This window comes from Leptonychotes weddellii, chromosome 2, assembly GCF_054177405.1.
Source record: "Leptonychotes weddellii isolate Sample4059 chromosome 2, ASM5417740v2, whole genome shotgun sequence".
Taxonomy (NCBI): Eukaryota; Metazoa; Chordata; class Mammalia; order Carnivora; family Phocidae; genus Leptonychotes; species Leptonychotes weddellii.
The window spans coordinates 57,939,715-57,956,117 of NC_138370.1; the positions used below are offsets into that span (position 1 = coordinate 57,939,715).

The 16,403-nt window shown below is 36.2% G+C and overlaps 1 protein-coding gene across 16 annotated transcripts in view; it reads right to left on the bottom strand.

Moving 5' to 3' along the window:
- Positions 1-16,403, bottom strand: part of RAPGEF2 (Rap guanine nucleotide exchange factor 2) — a 236,732-nt gene that overhangs the window by 84,961 nt on the left and 135,368 nt on the right. For 3 of the 16 annotated variants that reach the window (XM_006739950.3, XM_031035211.2, XM_031035210.2), the window contains exon 1: positions 2,601-2,778. The exons of the other annotated variants lie outside the window; for them this stretch is intronic. In XM_006739950.3, the coding sequence (XP_006740013.2) occupies positions 2,601-2,660 (60 nt within the window). In that variant the 5' untranslated portion in view covers positions 2,661-2,778. Of the gene's footprint in view, positions 1-2,600; positions 2,779-16,403 lie in introns of those variants that run through there. 16 annotated transcript variants of the gene reach the window in all.

A 16,403-nucleotide genomic window follows, 5' to 3' on the forward strand; every position in this document is an offset into this window, starting at 1 on the left:
AAATAAGTCAATCAGAGAAAGACATGTATCATATGACCTCACTGATATGAGGAAATCTTGATCTCAGGAAACAAACTGAGGGTTGCTGGAGTGGTGGGGGGGTGGGAGGGATGGGGTGGCTGGGTGATAGACATTGGGGAGGGTATGTGCTATGGTGAGCGCTGTGAGTTGTGTAAGACTGATCAATCACAGACCTGTACCTCTGAAACAAATAATATATGTTTTTTAAAGAAAAAGATAGTAGGAAGGGAAAAATGAAGGGGGGGACATCAGAGGGGGAGATGCACCATGAGAGAATATGGACTCTGAGAAACAAACTGAGGGCCCTGGAGGGGAGGGGTTGGGGGGATGGGTTAGCCTGGTGATGGGTATCAAAGAGGGCACGTTCTGCATGGAGCACTGGGTGCTATATGCAAACAATGAACCATGGAACACTACATCAAAAACTAATGATGTAATGCATGGTAATTAACATAATAAGAAAAAAAAGCTGCAACTTTTGTAGAAGCAAAAACGGAAGTATATATGAATTTACTAGACTTTTCTCATTTAAAATGAGCTCTGACATTATTCTCATAAAGCCTCATAGGTCAAAAGAGGGGCATTCTCACTCATTTTTGCTCAACAGTTTACTGAGTCACCTGTTATGTGAGAGCCAGAGTAATTATTCTCCTATTCAACTCCTTATAAATCATTAAAATCTTAAAGGTCTGCTCATTACACAGCAAAGCCTAGATAACCAAAAAACTCATAGCAAGATCTTGACACCATAGGCTACCAGCTCTGCTGCACGTGATGATCTACGATAGCCAGTTCTAGGATTCCAACTTGTAAAAGTATCATGGGAAATACCACTCACATGATTTTTAGAAATTGCTTGGTTCAAGGCTATTTTATGGCTGCAGTGACTTTTGTCATAGTGTTACCCTAAATTTCAGTAAAATATATACATAAAACACTTGTCAGGAAACAAACATGCTTACAGAATAGTATACTAGGTGCCGCAGCTTACCCACTATTTGGTGTTATCCGTCCCAAGTGATCTTGTTGTCATAAATCTAGTAATACTCCACCCACCGCCACCACCAGTAAATAATTTTAACAATTTTCCTTGTTCACTAAAATGATATTATTAATTTAAATACCCCCTCTCTCCATTTTGAGAAAGGTTATATGAAAAAGGTAGACAAGGAACCTGTAGTTTAAACTTTCCTTCGAAGGTTCCTCAAGTAGTCTTAAGTAATATTCTCATTTTCACCTGGAGGGACCATGACTACAGAGGAGCTTAATTTCTAAGGCCCTGTTAAGAAAATCAAACTACAGTAGAACTTTTCCGTAACAACCTTTCTTATTAGTGAAATTAAGTATAAAGCTGGTTTTTTCCTGGATCTGGCCCGAAGAGATTTAATTTGTGAGGTACAATTAGGATCTCATTAGGAAGGGCTGGGCTCTAAGCACAGCATCATAACATGTTTCCACCACAGATACTGCCCTAAGAGCACCCTGTGGTTCACTGGAAAAAGTGAGATGGTACCTTCAGAGTCACTTCCTCAACGAAAATCTCTTGGATTTAATTTACAATTTTGTTCATAAGGATGAACAAAACCAAACTATACCCATAAACCTAAGCATCTAAATATTCTAAATTCATGGCTGCCTCTCTATAAATTTTCAAAGCCTTAGCGATCTATCTCCATTTTTGCAGTTTAACATATTATCCTTTTTAGAATACGTAAAAGATAATTCCTACACCCTAATAGAATACTTTCTATATTCTAGGGTGTAAAAATAGGCAATTCAAAAATACTTTAGACTACTCTATAAGCCGCCTAAATTTATACATTTTCATTTGGGGAATTTAAAAAATAGAGAGAGAGAGAGAGAGATAAAAATATGACTTCGTGTGATGGCAGAAAACTTCCAACACGGTGACATAAAAGTAGCACTCTGAGAACTCTCATTCCTGAAACAGGAGGCTCAGACTTGGTGTTAACCATAGAAAAGTGTTTCCCACAAACAGCAGTAGCTGCCTGTGGGATTTCAGCGTGACAAATGCATAGCTGACTCATGGGATCAATTATAAAGAAGCAATACTTGTGGCATTAAAAAAATTATTCTGTTTTTATCACCTATTAATGCACGTTAAGAAGTCAGATGAGTCCCACTGACTAAACGTTTTATTACCAAATCAATACCCAGAGCTCTCCCTCCCTCCCTCAAACCTACATGTGAATTCCTTACCACAGACGTCTGTTCCCAATAATCCTTTTCGTGATCTCTCATTAAATTCAACTACAAAAAACATTTTTAAAAAAACTCTCTGAGTCTTAAAGCTGAATTGTCTAGTTCTCATTTCTGATGACAGAAATTTAAGGCAATATTTTGTCTTAAATGAATTGTTGATCTTATTTAAAATTTTTAAAAATTGCAACAAAATTGGAAGCACGAGCCAGTCGTAACTTACCCTCCCTCCTCCAAGCACACTATGTCACACCCTCTAAAAAACCTGTTTTCCCTGAACAGAAGCAGCAATAATTCCCATTTTAAAGCAATTCTCTCTGACGTGCTTTTGAAGCACAAGCAGCATTTGCGATACTTACTGAATGTTTCTCCTGCTGGCCCATAACTCCATGGTTAGCTGGGATTGCTAGTGGTTTCATAATGAAGAAACATATGCTGAACTGAATTTACACATCATGTACCAATCTCTCATGGATGGCAAGTCACCCTCTACAGCATTAAATTAAAAAAGAAAAAGGAAAAAAAAAAAAAAAGAGAGGAGGAAACCAAGCTGCAGCTGAAAGTGTCACTACTGGTGAGCTTAAAAAACCCCTCACACTTGTAGACCAGAAAAGGAATCCGAACAACAGTGTTCGTCTCCATTTTTATAACACTGAAACTCTAACCATCTTAGGCTATGACAAGACAGAGGAAACCTTATACAGCTCTAGTCTTCCAAGAGAACAAGATCATTTCTGAGATTGAAGAGCAAGAGGCAAAAGAAAAGAAGAAAAAAAAAAAAAGCTAAAATGGCTGACTGCACACAGACTCCCCTCAAAAAGGCTTAATACAGAATTATATTAGTCAGGGTGGTATAAGAACCAGTCTCTAACATTCAGCCAAGCATTGTTAATACTCTTGTTTCATTTGCAATCACACATACGGACCCCTCCAACCAAGAAAAAAAGAAAAAAGGAAAAGAAAGAAAGAAAAAAATCAGGGCAGAGCATGTGAATCAGGACCTCCTCCCTAGCTGCTAATGATGCTGACAGAGTGGTGACCAGTGATCTCTGTCCCACTCCACTAACCAAGTTTGCACAATTAATCTTAGCAGCATGACACTGATGGACATTTAATTTAATGATGTCTGTCCCTCACAGTCAACACAAGCATGACTGCTAGCAAGAGAGTCACTAACAGAAACACAACACATGCACACACACAATCTCGAGAATCATGAGTCTGAATGCAATACACCAATATAATTACATTATTGTGCTTACTTTGGAGGACCATGGCTGCAGGCAGTTGGCATAGCAACGCACAAGGAAAGCCATTTCCTGGGTAGAGAGAAAGCTTCCTTTTCTAAATAAAAAATTCCTCTTAGGGAACAAACGGCATTGCTGCTTCCTGCAGAAAGCAAGACACTGTAGTCTGTCTCTTAACCTGCAAGGCTCACACTCAATGCAGTTCTAGTGATGTAAGTGGATTTCTCTCTCACCCTCCCTCTCTCTACATACACTGAGATATTCAGCTCAAATGGTACACACATTCCTTAAGACTCGCCCCCTCCTCTACTTAACCATTTCACTCATTAAGGTAGCGATGGACAATTCAGATAAAGTAACAAGCTCTTGCCTGTATTATATCAGCGGCTGTAGGTTAAGCAAGTCTCAGAGGGATGGAATCCATTGATTGCTGACTCCAAATAATATCACTGAAGACAGGGTGGGAAAACGGAGCAAGGACTTACTTGAACAGCTTTGAACTAAAACCAATCTGAAGATAAGAGAATGGATGTGACCTCTTCCCCACCCTCAAAGATTACTGTGCTACAGGAAGCAAGTATCTATCAAAAATTTACAAAATGCACATTTAACAGCTTTATATAAATTTAGATGTGATTTTCACAAACACCCATACCCACACACACACACGCATGCACGCACACAGCACATTGCAAATAATAACAAAATAAACACACTCACAATTTAAAAAAAAAATCAAACTTTTGGAGGTAGAGAGTTTAAATTTAATGAGGATATGTTATTCTACCATAAACTCTTAATTTCATCTGGATTAGCAGGTTATTTGAAAGACAGCATTATAGCTGACAAAGAATAAGGACATTTTAACTCTAAAGTACTGGTCAATTTCTCTTGTCAAGACTGTCTATAAATGGCATACATAATAGAAAATAGATATGGAAAATCTAGCAACTTTAATAATTGACTTTGGAATTGTCAGTGCTTGCTGATTTGTGTTTCTTGTCTACTTAAAACTGCACCCACACTATTTTCTTTTCTTTTCCCCTCTCATTATCTAAAGGCAACCATTCCCTCCACATGACTATTTTGGATCGTTTTCTCTGCCCATGACTATTTTAGATCCTTCTCTCCTGCCCATCCCCAGTATACCCCTCTCATAGACTTATTATATTATCCATTATCCCTTCTTTCCCACATATATTCCACCTCTCCCCCACAACTAGCAGGTCTCTTCACTGGCTTTTAAATATGTTCAGGTCTCTCACATCTCAAAAACAAAACAAAGAACAGAAACCTTCTTTAGACCCTACATTTTCCCATGGCTACAGTCTAATGTCTTCACACGAACCCACTTCACAACCAAATTTCTCAAGAATTACCTAGTTTTGGCTTCCACCGTTTCCTCATCCCATGCACTTCTTCAATAAAGGACCATCATGGTTCTGTTGTATAATTTATACATCTACGAGTTATCCTTAACACCTTTCTCCATGCCCAATCCATCACAATATCCCATTAATTAAATTCTCTACCTTTTCTCAAATTTAAATTTCTCTTCATTTCTGCTGCTAGCATCCCACTCATTACTTTTTGCCATAAAAATTGCAAAAGTCTCTTTATTGAACTGTCTGGATTCAATTTTTAGCTCACCCACCCTTCTACATTTAACATACTCCTCCTGAGATCTTTTAAAAACTAAAGTCTGGTCACTTCAACCTAATCTATTGAGCCCTTTTTTAAATTAAAACATATCAAAGGCTTCCCATTGCTCTCAGCATACAGCCTAAAACTCCTATTACAGTGTGCAAGATTTGTATATGTTTTTATGAGTTATACCATGCTCATGCCCTCCAGGTCACCTGGGCTGCTCTTGTTTCCTTGCATGAGCAAAAAGGCCTTTCTACACCTTGTTTCCTCTGCCTACAACATTCCTTCACCCTCCTTTTCCTGATTGATTCTTATTCCACCCCTAAAAACCACTGGTGAAATGCCCTCAAATTTATCAAGATATTGTGTATCACTTCCCTATAATGCTTATTACAGTTCTAATTTTACATTTAATCATGGAATTATTTAAGTAGTTAGTGTCTACTTCCCCTGCTACACTTAATCTCTGTGATGGCTGGCATCACGTTTGTGTATAGTCACTATACCTGCAGCCCCTAGCGTGGTACACATCATAGGCTCTCACCTTTTCTGAATGAGTAAAATCTTCAGTGATCAGGAATGGACATTAGCAAAACCATATTTGATCTTGTAAACTAGTTCTTATCAAAATCCCAAATGCTTTTCTACCATAAACAAATGAATGATTTAAAAGTAAATGGCACTGATCTTTGACAAAGGAGCAAGGGCAATATAATATAGCAGAGATAGTCTCTCCGACAAATGGTGCTGGAACAACTGGACATCCACATGCCATAACTCAATAAATCTAGACACAGACTTTATACCCTTCACAAAAATTAATTCAACATTATCACAGACCTAAATGTAAAATGCAAAATTATAAAACTCCTACAAAATAACAGGAGAAAACCTAGATAAAGTTGGGTATGGTGATACCTTTTTAGATACAACACCAAAACACAATCCATGAAAGAAATAATTGTTAAGCTAGAATTCATTAAAATGAACAACTTCTGCTCTGTAAAAAACAGAAAGTTAGAAGACAAGTCACAGATCAGGAATAAATATTTGCAAAAGACACATCTGATAAAGAACTCTTATCCAAAATACACAAAGAACTCTTAAAACCCAAGAGTAAGACAAAACTTGATGAACAGGCCAAAGACCTTAAAAGACACCTCACCAAAGAAGATATACAAATGGAAAATAAGCATATGAAAAGATGTTCCACATCATATGTCATCAGGGAAATGCAAATTAAAACAAGAGTGAGATACCACCACATACCTATTAGAATGGTCAAAATTCAAAACACTGACAACACCAAATGCTGGTGAGGATGTGGAGCAATGGGAACTTCACTCATTGCCGGTAGGAAGGCAAAATGGTACAGCCACTTTGGAAGATAGTGCGGTGGTTTCTTACGAAACTAAACATACTTATAATGTGATCCAACAATCACACTCCTTGATATTTACTCAAAGGAGTTAAAGACTTATGTCGGGGCACCTGGGTGGCTCAGTCAGTTAAGCAAGCGTCTGCCTTCAGCTCAGGTCATGATCCCGAAGTCCTGGGATTGAGCCCCACATCAGGCTCCCTGCACAGCAGGGAATCTCCTTCTCCCTCTCCCTCTGCTCCTCCCCCCAGCTTGTGCTCTCTCTCTCACTCTGCTCTCTCTCACATAAAAAAATAAAATCTTTAAAAAAATAAATAAAAACTTATGTCTACATAAAAAACTACACACAGATGTTTAAAACAGCTTTATTCAAAATTGACAAAACCCTGAACGGATAAATAAATGGTAGTACATCAAGACAATGGAGTATTATTCAGCACTAAAAAGAAATGAGCTATCAAACCGTGTAAAAACATGAAGGAAACTTAAATGCATATTACTAAGTGAAGGAAGCCAATCTGAAAAGGCTGAATACTGTATGATTCCAACTATATGACATTCTGGAAAAGGCAAAACTATGGAGGCAATAAAAAGATCAGTGGTTGCCAGGGGTGATGAATAGGTAGAGCACAGAAGATTTTTAGAACAAAGAAAATACTCAGTATGATATTATGTTGAAGGATAATATGTCTTTGTACATTCGTCCAAACCCACTGAATGTACAACATCAAGAGTGAACCCTCAGGTAAACTATGGACTTTGGGTAAATGTGATGTGTCAATTTGGTTCATACTGAGAGTTTAAAAATGGACCATTCTGGTGAGTGATGTTGATAATGGGGGAGGCTATGCATGTGTGGGGGTGGGAGATGTATGAGAAATCTCTGTACCTTTCTCCCAATTTTACTGTAAATCTAAACTGCTCTAAAAAAATAGTTTTTAAAAAGTACACAGTATCAAAAGGTAGAAGCAATCCAAGTCAAGTGTCCATCTATAAATGAACATGTAAATAAAATGTAGTATATACCTACAATGGGATATTACTCAGTCTTTAAAAGAAATAAAATTCTGTTACAAGTTACAAGAATAAACCTGGAAGACGCTATGTTAAGTGAAAAAATCCAGCCACAAAAAGACAAACACTGTAGGATTCCACTTACAGGAAGTATCTAGACTAGCAGTTAAATTCATAGACCAAAAGGAGAATGGTGGTTGCCAGGGGCTGGGGTAAGGGGCTAAGAAGGAGTTACTGTGTAATGAGTATGGAGTTTCAGCTTGGGAGGATGCAAAAATTCTGGAGATGGGTGGTGGCAATGATGGGTAACAATGGGAATGTACTTAATACCACTGAACTATATACACTTAAAAATGGTTAAAATGGTAAGTTTAAATGTCGTGTATATTTTGCCACACACACACACACACACACACACACACCCCACAGTTAACGGCAACCCAAGAACTAAATAATCAAGTTCTACAACTTCCATCCATCTAGCCCATGTCCCGCATGTCCATGTGACAAAAACTCTCCTCCAAGTTTAAGTCAAATTAGCCCCATGCTGATGGTGTCAGACCTTACATGTGAAGGTTTGCCATTGCTTGCCTCTCTGGGAAAATGTGTCACTTCTCTCAAGAAGGAAACTAAATGGGAAAACCTGATAGGTGATGTCAGAAAATCACACATCCTCAGGCACCGTTGCTTTTCTGTGCTGAGACTTGGTGTGATTTCTCTCACAATCTGGCTCCATGCCTACAACCTACATATCTTAAAACTCATGACTGTTATACTGAAATTTTACTATTCCTACTACCTTGTGCATTGAAACACAATTATGCCAGGCTATAATATGCCAAACACTGCTTGAGGAATAAAATATAACCTGAAGATTTAAGAGAATCCCATTACAGATTTTATACAAACAAGCACTTACACTCACCTTGAAGTAGCCTTAATTTGAGTTTTATTTGCTCCATTCCTTAACCACCTAAATTTGGCAAGTAGCATTAAATAGATCCAGCCAGAAAAAGGACCATGTAACAACCTTCTGTCTTGTGTCAAGAACATCTAATAACTTCCAACTTATTGGTAACAATGATCCAAAAGACAGAGATTACATTCATAGTTCAGGAAATTACTTATGTAAGTCCTTTCCATGCTAAATTTAATGTCATTGTATTCATTCATATTTTTTCCACCTATTGTGTTTGATTTTTAATTACTATGAAACTGAGAAAAAATGGACTGTTCTCAGTAATTATTAACCACATTTAGAATTATTATGCTTATTTATTTATAATATCTATACTATTTATCCATAGATCTCAATGTGCTTTACAAATATTTTAATTAAGCTTGATCGTAAGTCAAGAAAAGCAATAAAATATTCATCTTTCATAGAAAATAAACTGTATAAAATTATAGGTTTGGTAGTTTGGAAGAATACAAAATAAAACTCCAGGTCTCTAATATCATTTACTTCGCTTATCCACTATATATAGATTTCCTCCCTATTCCCCCTACCTGAGAGGAAAAACTTTAGAGTTTTGGAGAGATTCTGTGGGAGAAGGTAAAAGAATTTACTCTTTGATATCCAGAAACAAGAAATTTTACAAATCTCATTTCTAATATTTTATTGTTCACCAAAGAAATGACATTTTAAAATGCTGTTTTCTCTATGGATATGCCAAACGAATTAAGCACTAAGCCAACACAAAATAAAATTATCGTAGGAGGTATGGTCAGAAGTTTTTCTTCTCTTCCTAAACCCAATATATGCCCCCCATCAGTACTACGATTTCAAAGGAAAAGTTGATTATCTAAAGATTCTTTATACCATAACTCAATCCTACATTTCACATAATCTATTCTTTCCATCCCTGAGTATACCTCAGACACATCTTCCACGCACATCTTCCTAAAGCTTTCGTAGACAATTTTACTTTTTTCTACTTTGACCAAATAAAAATGGTACTTTGGTTCATTATTAAAAATTTTTAAATTAAAAAATTAAAAAAATAATTTAGTTATAAAATACTTGAAAGATACCAACACAATGCGTGACACATAATAATTGTTGAGTAAGTACTGAGCTGAATTTAAATACAGGTTTCACAAATACTGGGAACCTGTTACTTCAATTAACACTTAGTATCAGAAAGACCAAACTAAGAGTCCAAAACTTTCACCCAGATATAGTTCAAAGACAGGTTCCAAAGAAACCTTTAGGCTCTTTCTTTTTTCTTCTCAACTTCTTTTTTCTCTTTTTCTTATTTTAATCACCTGGTGCCCATCATGACAAGTGCACTCCTAAATCCCCATCACCTATTTCACCCATCCCCCCACCCACCTCCCCTCTGGTACCATCAGTTTGTTCTCTATAGTTAAGAGTCTGTTTCTCAGTTTTTCTCCCTCCCTCCCTCCCTCTCTCTCTCTCTCATTCTCTTTTTCCCTTTCCTCATTTATTTTTTAAATCCACATATGAGTGAAATCATATGGCATTTGTCTTTCTCTGACTTATTTCGCTTAGCATTATACTCTCTAACTCCATCCATGTCATTGAAAATGGCAAGATTTTATTCTTTTTGATGGCTGAATAATATTCCATTGTATATAGTATGTGTATATATACACTACTTCTTTATACATTCATCAATGGATGGACACTTGGACTGCTTCGATATCTTGGCTATTGTAAATAACGCTCTTATAAACATAGGGATGTATGTATCCCTCTGAATTGTTGTTTTTGTATTCTTTGGGTAAATACCCAGTAGTGCAATTGCTGGATCACAGAGTAAGTAGTTCTATTTTAAACTTTCTGAGGAACCTCCATTCTGTTTTCCAGAGTGGCTGTACCAGTTTGCATTCCCACCAATAGTGCATGAGGGTTCCCCTTTCCTCACATCCTCGTTAACACCTGTTGTTTTTTGTGTTGTTGATTTTAGCCATTCTTGACAGGTGTAAGGTGATATGTCATTGTAGTGTTGATTTGCATTACCCTGATGATTAGTGATATTGAGCATCTTTTCATGTGCTTGTTGCCATATGTATGTTTTCTTTGGAAAAAGGTCTGTTCGTGTCTTCTGTCCATTTTTTTTTATAAGCTCTTTATATATTTTGGACACTAATCTTTTTTAGATATGTCATTTGCAAATATCTTCTCCCATTCCAGAGGTTGCCTCTTAGTTTTGTTCTTTGCATCCTTTGCTGTGCAGAAGCTTTTTATTTTGATATAGTCCCAATAGTTTATTTTTGCTTTTGTTTCCCTTGCCTCAGAGGACCTAACTAGAAAAAAGTCTCTGAGGTCAGAGAAGTTACTGTCTTATGCTCTCTTCTAGGATTTTGATGGTTTCAGGTCTCACATTAAGGTCTTTCATTCTTCTGAATTCATTTTTATATATGGTGTAAGAAAGTGGCTCAGTTTCTTCCTTTTGCATATTGCTGTCCAGTTTTCCAATACCATTTGTTGAAAAAACTGTCTTTTTCCCATTGGATATTCTTTCCTGCTTTGTCAAAGATTAATTGACCATATAATTGTGGGTTTATTTCTGGGTTTTCTGTTCTGTTCCATTGACCTATGTGTCTATTTTTGTGCCCGTACCATACTGTTTTGATGACCACTGCTTTGTAATATAAGTTGAAGTCTGGAATTGTGATGCCTCCAGCTTTTTTCTTTTTCAAGATTGCTTTGGTTATTCAGGGTCTTTTGTGGTTCCATACAAATTTTAGGATCGTTTGTTCTAGTTCTGTGAAAAATGCTTTTGGTATTTTGATAGGGATTGCACTGAACATGTAGATTGCTTTCGGTAGTACAGACATTTTAACAATATTTGTTCTTCTAATCCATAAGCATGGAATGTCTTTCCATTTCTTTGTGTCATCTTGAATTTCTTTCATCAGTGTTTTATAGTTTTCAGAGACAGGTCTTTCACCTCTTTGGTTAGGTTTATTCTTAGGTATCCTATTATTTTGGTGCAATTGTAAATGGGATTGTTTCCTTAACTTCTCTTTCTGCTGCTTCATTATTGGTGTATAGAAATGCAACAAATTTCTGTAGATTGATTTTGTAACCTTTTATTTGAATTCATTTATCAGTTCTAGCAGTTTTGGGGTGGCTTTTATAGGCTATTTCTTTCTTTAATAAAAAAAGTTCCTGACTTATCCTGTTTGTGATACTTTTGATTGATAATTGGAAAATTAACATAGTAACCTAGCCATAATAAATATGCCCAATATTTACATGATGCATGTTAGAAGAGAAAGATTAAAAGATAACATGAGATGGGACACATGCAGAAAAAAAAAAAAAAAGTAGCCTGTAAGTCAGTGAGAAATTCCAACATCAAGAATGGGGCTTTTCCAATGCCTTTATTCAAAAAATGAATAGACTTTAATAGCTTATTTAACAAAGCTTATTTCATTTCCTAGAACCTATTTTAAGAAAATTCCAGACTTCATCTTGAAATGCTCAGTTATAGAGGTGAAGTCCTTATACACTGGTACTCAATATGGGCTCCCTACTACAGTATTTCACAAAGCAACACTCCAAATTCCATAGCAATTATTACCTTTATTACTAATTTGCCATGTAACATATTCCCTTATAATTAATATATTTAAATGAGCACATGAATTGTTAATTATCCCTCCATTTTTATTGAACAAAAAGGGGACTATTGATCACAAACTGGAATGTCAGTTAGCTGAAGGCAGGGGCCATATATTTTATTTGTTTGGTATTGTTAATGACAAATTATGCTTTATCTCTTATGCTTAACACACAGTAATTACTCAAAAAAGAATGAATGCATAAGTGATTCCACTTAAACTTTTCCAAACTACCCTGTGAAGTATTATTATGCCAGCTTTAAGATGACAAAACAGACACAGGATAATTGTATAACCATAAAAGATGTCCAATTTGTTTATCGACAAAATTAGGTGTTTTAAATAATTTGACAGGTGAAAGGAGTAGGCTAAAACCAGAAAATTTAAATTTAACCGGGATGAATATAAACATCTACATGCGTACTATCAAAATGTCACTTGCACAATTACAATATAAGGAATATCAGGCTGGAAGAACAATTCACAGTGGTGGGAGGAGGTGGGAAGAATTATCTATAAAATTGAACTGGCTAAAAGCTCCATATGAGCCAATACACAATACCTTACAACTCTCATATAATTATGGGTTATGTCATCAGACATATAATGTCCAGAGCAAGGAAGACAAAGTTCTACTATAATCTACACTGTAGGGTACTGCAGGACCTTATGTAAGTGGTAGCAACCAGTTCTAGACATCATAACCTAGGAGAATAATGAGTAACTGTTGTACTAAGAGCAGAAAACCTAGATGGTAAGGTGTTTAGGAAAGTACCAGAAGTTAGGAATGTTTAACCTAGAAAAGAGGCTTAGTGCAGTAGGATCTCTTTATCTGAAGCATAGTTATATGAAAATGGAATATGAATATTCATTTGTGCTGCTTTAGAAGAAATCTAGAACCATGAACTAAAATTATAGAGAAGCAGATTTCAGCTAAACATAAGGAAAAGTTTCTTCATAATTATCCCTTCCCTAAAATAAATAATAACTGTTATGATTTACTAAACCCTTACTTTGTACTAGGCATTAGGGTACAATTTGGACACATTATTAAGGACTATCTTGCAAATATCAGTGCTAGTTGTAATTAAAAATCTTAGAGCAGAGGCTGAATGTCAGTGATTCTATAGAGAAAAATAAACTGTATTAAGTGGTTTGACTGGGAGATTCCTAAAATCCTTTCAAGTTCTTAAGATTATCTAACACAGCTATTTTTTTTTAAAGATTTTATTTATTTATTTGTCAGAGAGAGAGCACAAGCAGAGGGAGAAGCAAGCTCCCCGCTGAGCAAGGAGTCCGATGCAGACTTGATTCCAGGACCCTGGGATCATGACCTAAGCCGAAGGCAGATGCTTAACTGACTGAGCCACCCCGGTGTCCCTCTAATACAGCTATTACCAAATATTAGCTGGTAGCAAAATGGGGATAAAAGGGATGATACGATATAGAACAAAAAAAGAGAGACCCATTGAATGGAAAAAATCTGTCTTGTAATAAGATTTCCTGCTAGTAACTATTCCTTTATTCTGAGATTTCTGTCTTCCTTATTTTGGCAGTTAAAGGGGAAATATTAAAATGCTCTTACTTTTTAAAAATTATAGTGCCAATCAGACAATAGATTAGAGATTTTTTTAACATCCTTAGCTCATAAATTAAAAGTTGCCAAGTTCAGAAGAAGGTAAGTGAAAGATGATTTTCTTAATGTTAACAATAATTGATTAAAAATTATACATAACTAGAGGGGCACCTGGGTGGCTCAGTCATTAAGCGTCTGCCTTCGGCTCAGGTCATGATCCCAGGGTCCTAGGATCGAACCCCTCGTCGGGCTCCCTGCTCAGTGGGAAGCCTGCTTCTCCCTCTCCCACTCCCCCTGCTTGTGTTCCCTCTTTCGCTGTGTCTCTCTCTGTCAAATAAATAAATAAAATATTTTTAAAAATTAAAAAAAAAAATAAAAATTATACATAACTAATCAGTTTTATAAAATGTTTTTTAAATCCCTTGGAATTACTTAATATATGTTTTTAATATTCTTAAATATTACCAAAACTTCCAGTATTTTCTGGTGCAGAAGCAAACAATTTTATGACTTTATTTTTTCATCTCTAAAAACTATTACTACTTTCAGACAACTATAAGTTGTTTTGATTCATTAAAAAGTCATTACTTAAAAAAAAATCTTTAAGATTTGGCTTTTGTTAGTTATAATATTAGTGAACCTAACTTTTAAAATACATTAATTACATAGTCATCTTTGCTACAAAATGGTACTACTTAACAGTAAAAACCCGTTTCTGCATTGGAATGAAACTAAAGGTTAAAGAAGGGGAAAAAATGCTGTGCTTTACTGATGAAAGAGATGGTTTGAAAAGGAAAAGTACTTGCAACAAAAATACTGATGAATCAACCAAAGCCTATTATCACTGCCAATATAATTTAGTAATTATTTTTCACATTGGACATTCTATGTTCTAGCCTATGTCTTTTAAAGGTACTTAAATAGCAGGCATCTAAAGTGGCTGAATTATTTGATACATATCTCTTTGAGATCAAATTTAAAGTTCAAGTAACATAAAAGCAAAATATGTTAAGTTCATTTTTTAAAATAAATAATTTTAAATATCAGGAATGGAAAAGAAAGATGTCTAGGTTTGACTCTAAGTACCATAAACATTGAACATGTAACTTAACCTCTTTGACCTTAGCATGCTTATCTCCTATCAGTGGAGACACCATCACCTAAGTGTTTAGAACTACAAAGTTTAATTGACAAAATATATGAGATAATACCTAGCCAATGGTATATATCATAAGGACTCAATAAGGGTAAATTTTATTCCTTCCAAGATATTCTAAAAAGTCAATTGCACTCAAGGTTTGGGCAATCCATTACTTAATACTGTATAGATGGCTGGGATTAATATCCTTGTGCAGATATCCTTGTGTAGAACTGCTAATGTAGGTAGATCTAAATTGTCACTCCTAGGGGCACCTGGGTGGCTCAGTCGTTAAGCGTCTGCCTTCGGCTCAGGTCATGATCCCAGGGTCCTGGGATGGAGTCCCACATCGGGGTCCCTGCTCCGCGGGAAGCCTGCTTCTCCCTCTCCCACTCCCCCTGCTTGAGTTCCCTCTCTCACTGTCTCCCTCTCTGTGTAAAATAAATAAATAAAATCTTTTTAAAAATAAATAAATAATAAAAAAATAAAATGCCACTCCTAGAAATATTCAGTAATGCTAACTTTGTTAGTTTGATCCAAAGACACCAATGTACAACCAAGATGCTGCTCAGCACCTATTATATACCACACTGTACAAAAGGTCTACTACGGCATACGAGATACTCTCTGCTTCTAAAGACTATTTTCTCTTTAGGAATTTAATTTTTAACAAACATACTCTCACTTTTAAGATCCAGTGTCTTGGGTGGCTCAGTCAGTTAAGTGTCCAACTCTTGATTGCAGCTCAAGTCATAATCTCAGGGTTCTGAGACTGAGCCCCATGTCGGGCTCTGCTCTGGGCATGGAGCCTGCTTAAGATTCTCTCTCCCTCGGGGCGCCTGGGTGGCTCAGTTGGTTGGGCGACTGCCTTCGGCTCGGGTCATGATCTCAGGGTCCTGGGATCGAGCCCCGCATCGGGCTCCCTGCTCGGCGGGAAGCCTGCTTCTCCCTCTCCCACTCCCCCTGCTTGTGTTCCCTCTCTCGCTGTCTCTCTCTCTGTCAAATGGATGAATAAAATCTTTAAAAAAAAAAAAAAGATTCTCTCTCCCTCTCTCCCTTTACCTCTCCCCCCTACTCTTTCCCTCTCAAAAAAAAAAAAACAAAAACAAACTAATGTCTTCAAATAAATATCAAATGTGTAGGTTTTCATAATGGCTGAATAATCTTCAATCTAAGAGAAAATGACAATGTTTATAAATGGAAGCATTAATCAATAGACTTCACAATCAGGAGTAGAATTGAGACTGTCCCTCTACTGTAATTAAATATATTCCAGACAGGCAATGCTTCCAAGTAAAATTTGCCTGGAAAATAATTAAATATAGAAGATTGTCTCAATAGAGAAAATATTTTAGATGCCAGAGAAATTTTTTAAGTGTTCTCTTGAAAAAGAAGTCAGCCTACGATATATAACCATATGAGCTCAAGATGACAACATTCAATCGTCCTTCTCATAAATAAATGAACAAAGCCCAAACCACACATCTAATTTTTCCCTCTCCTTAAAAGCTCTAAAAAAGGCAAACAGAGTATTTTACCTAATCATATTTTAGTTGCACTCTGAAA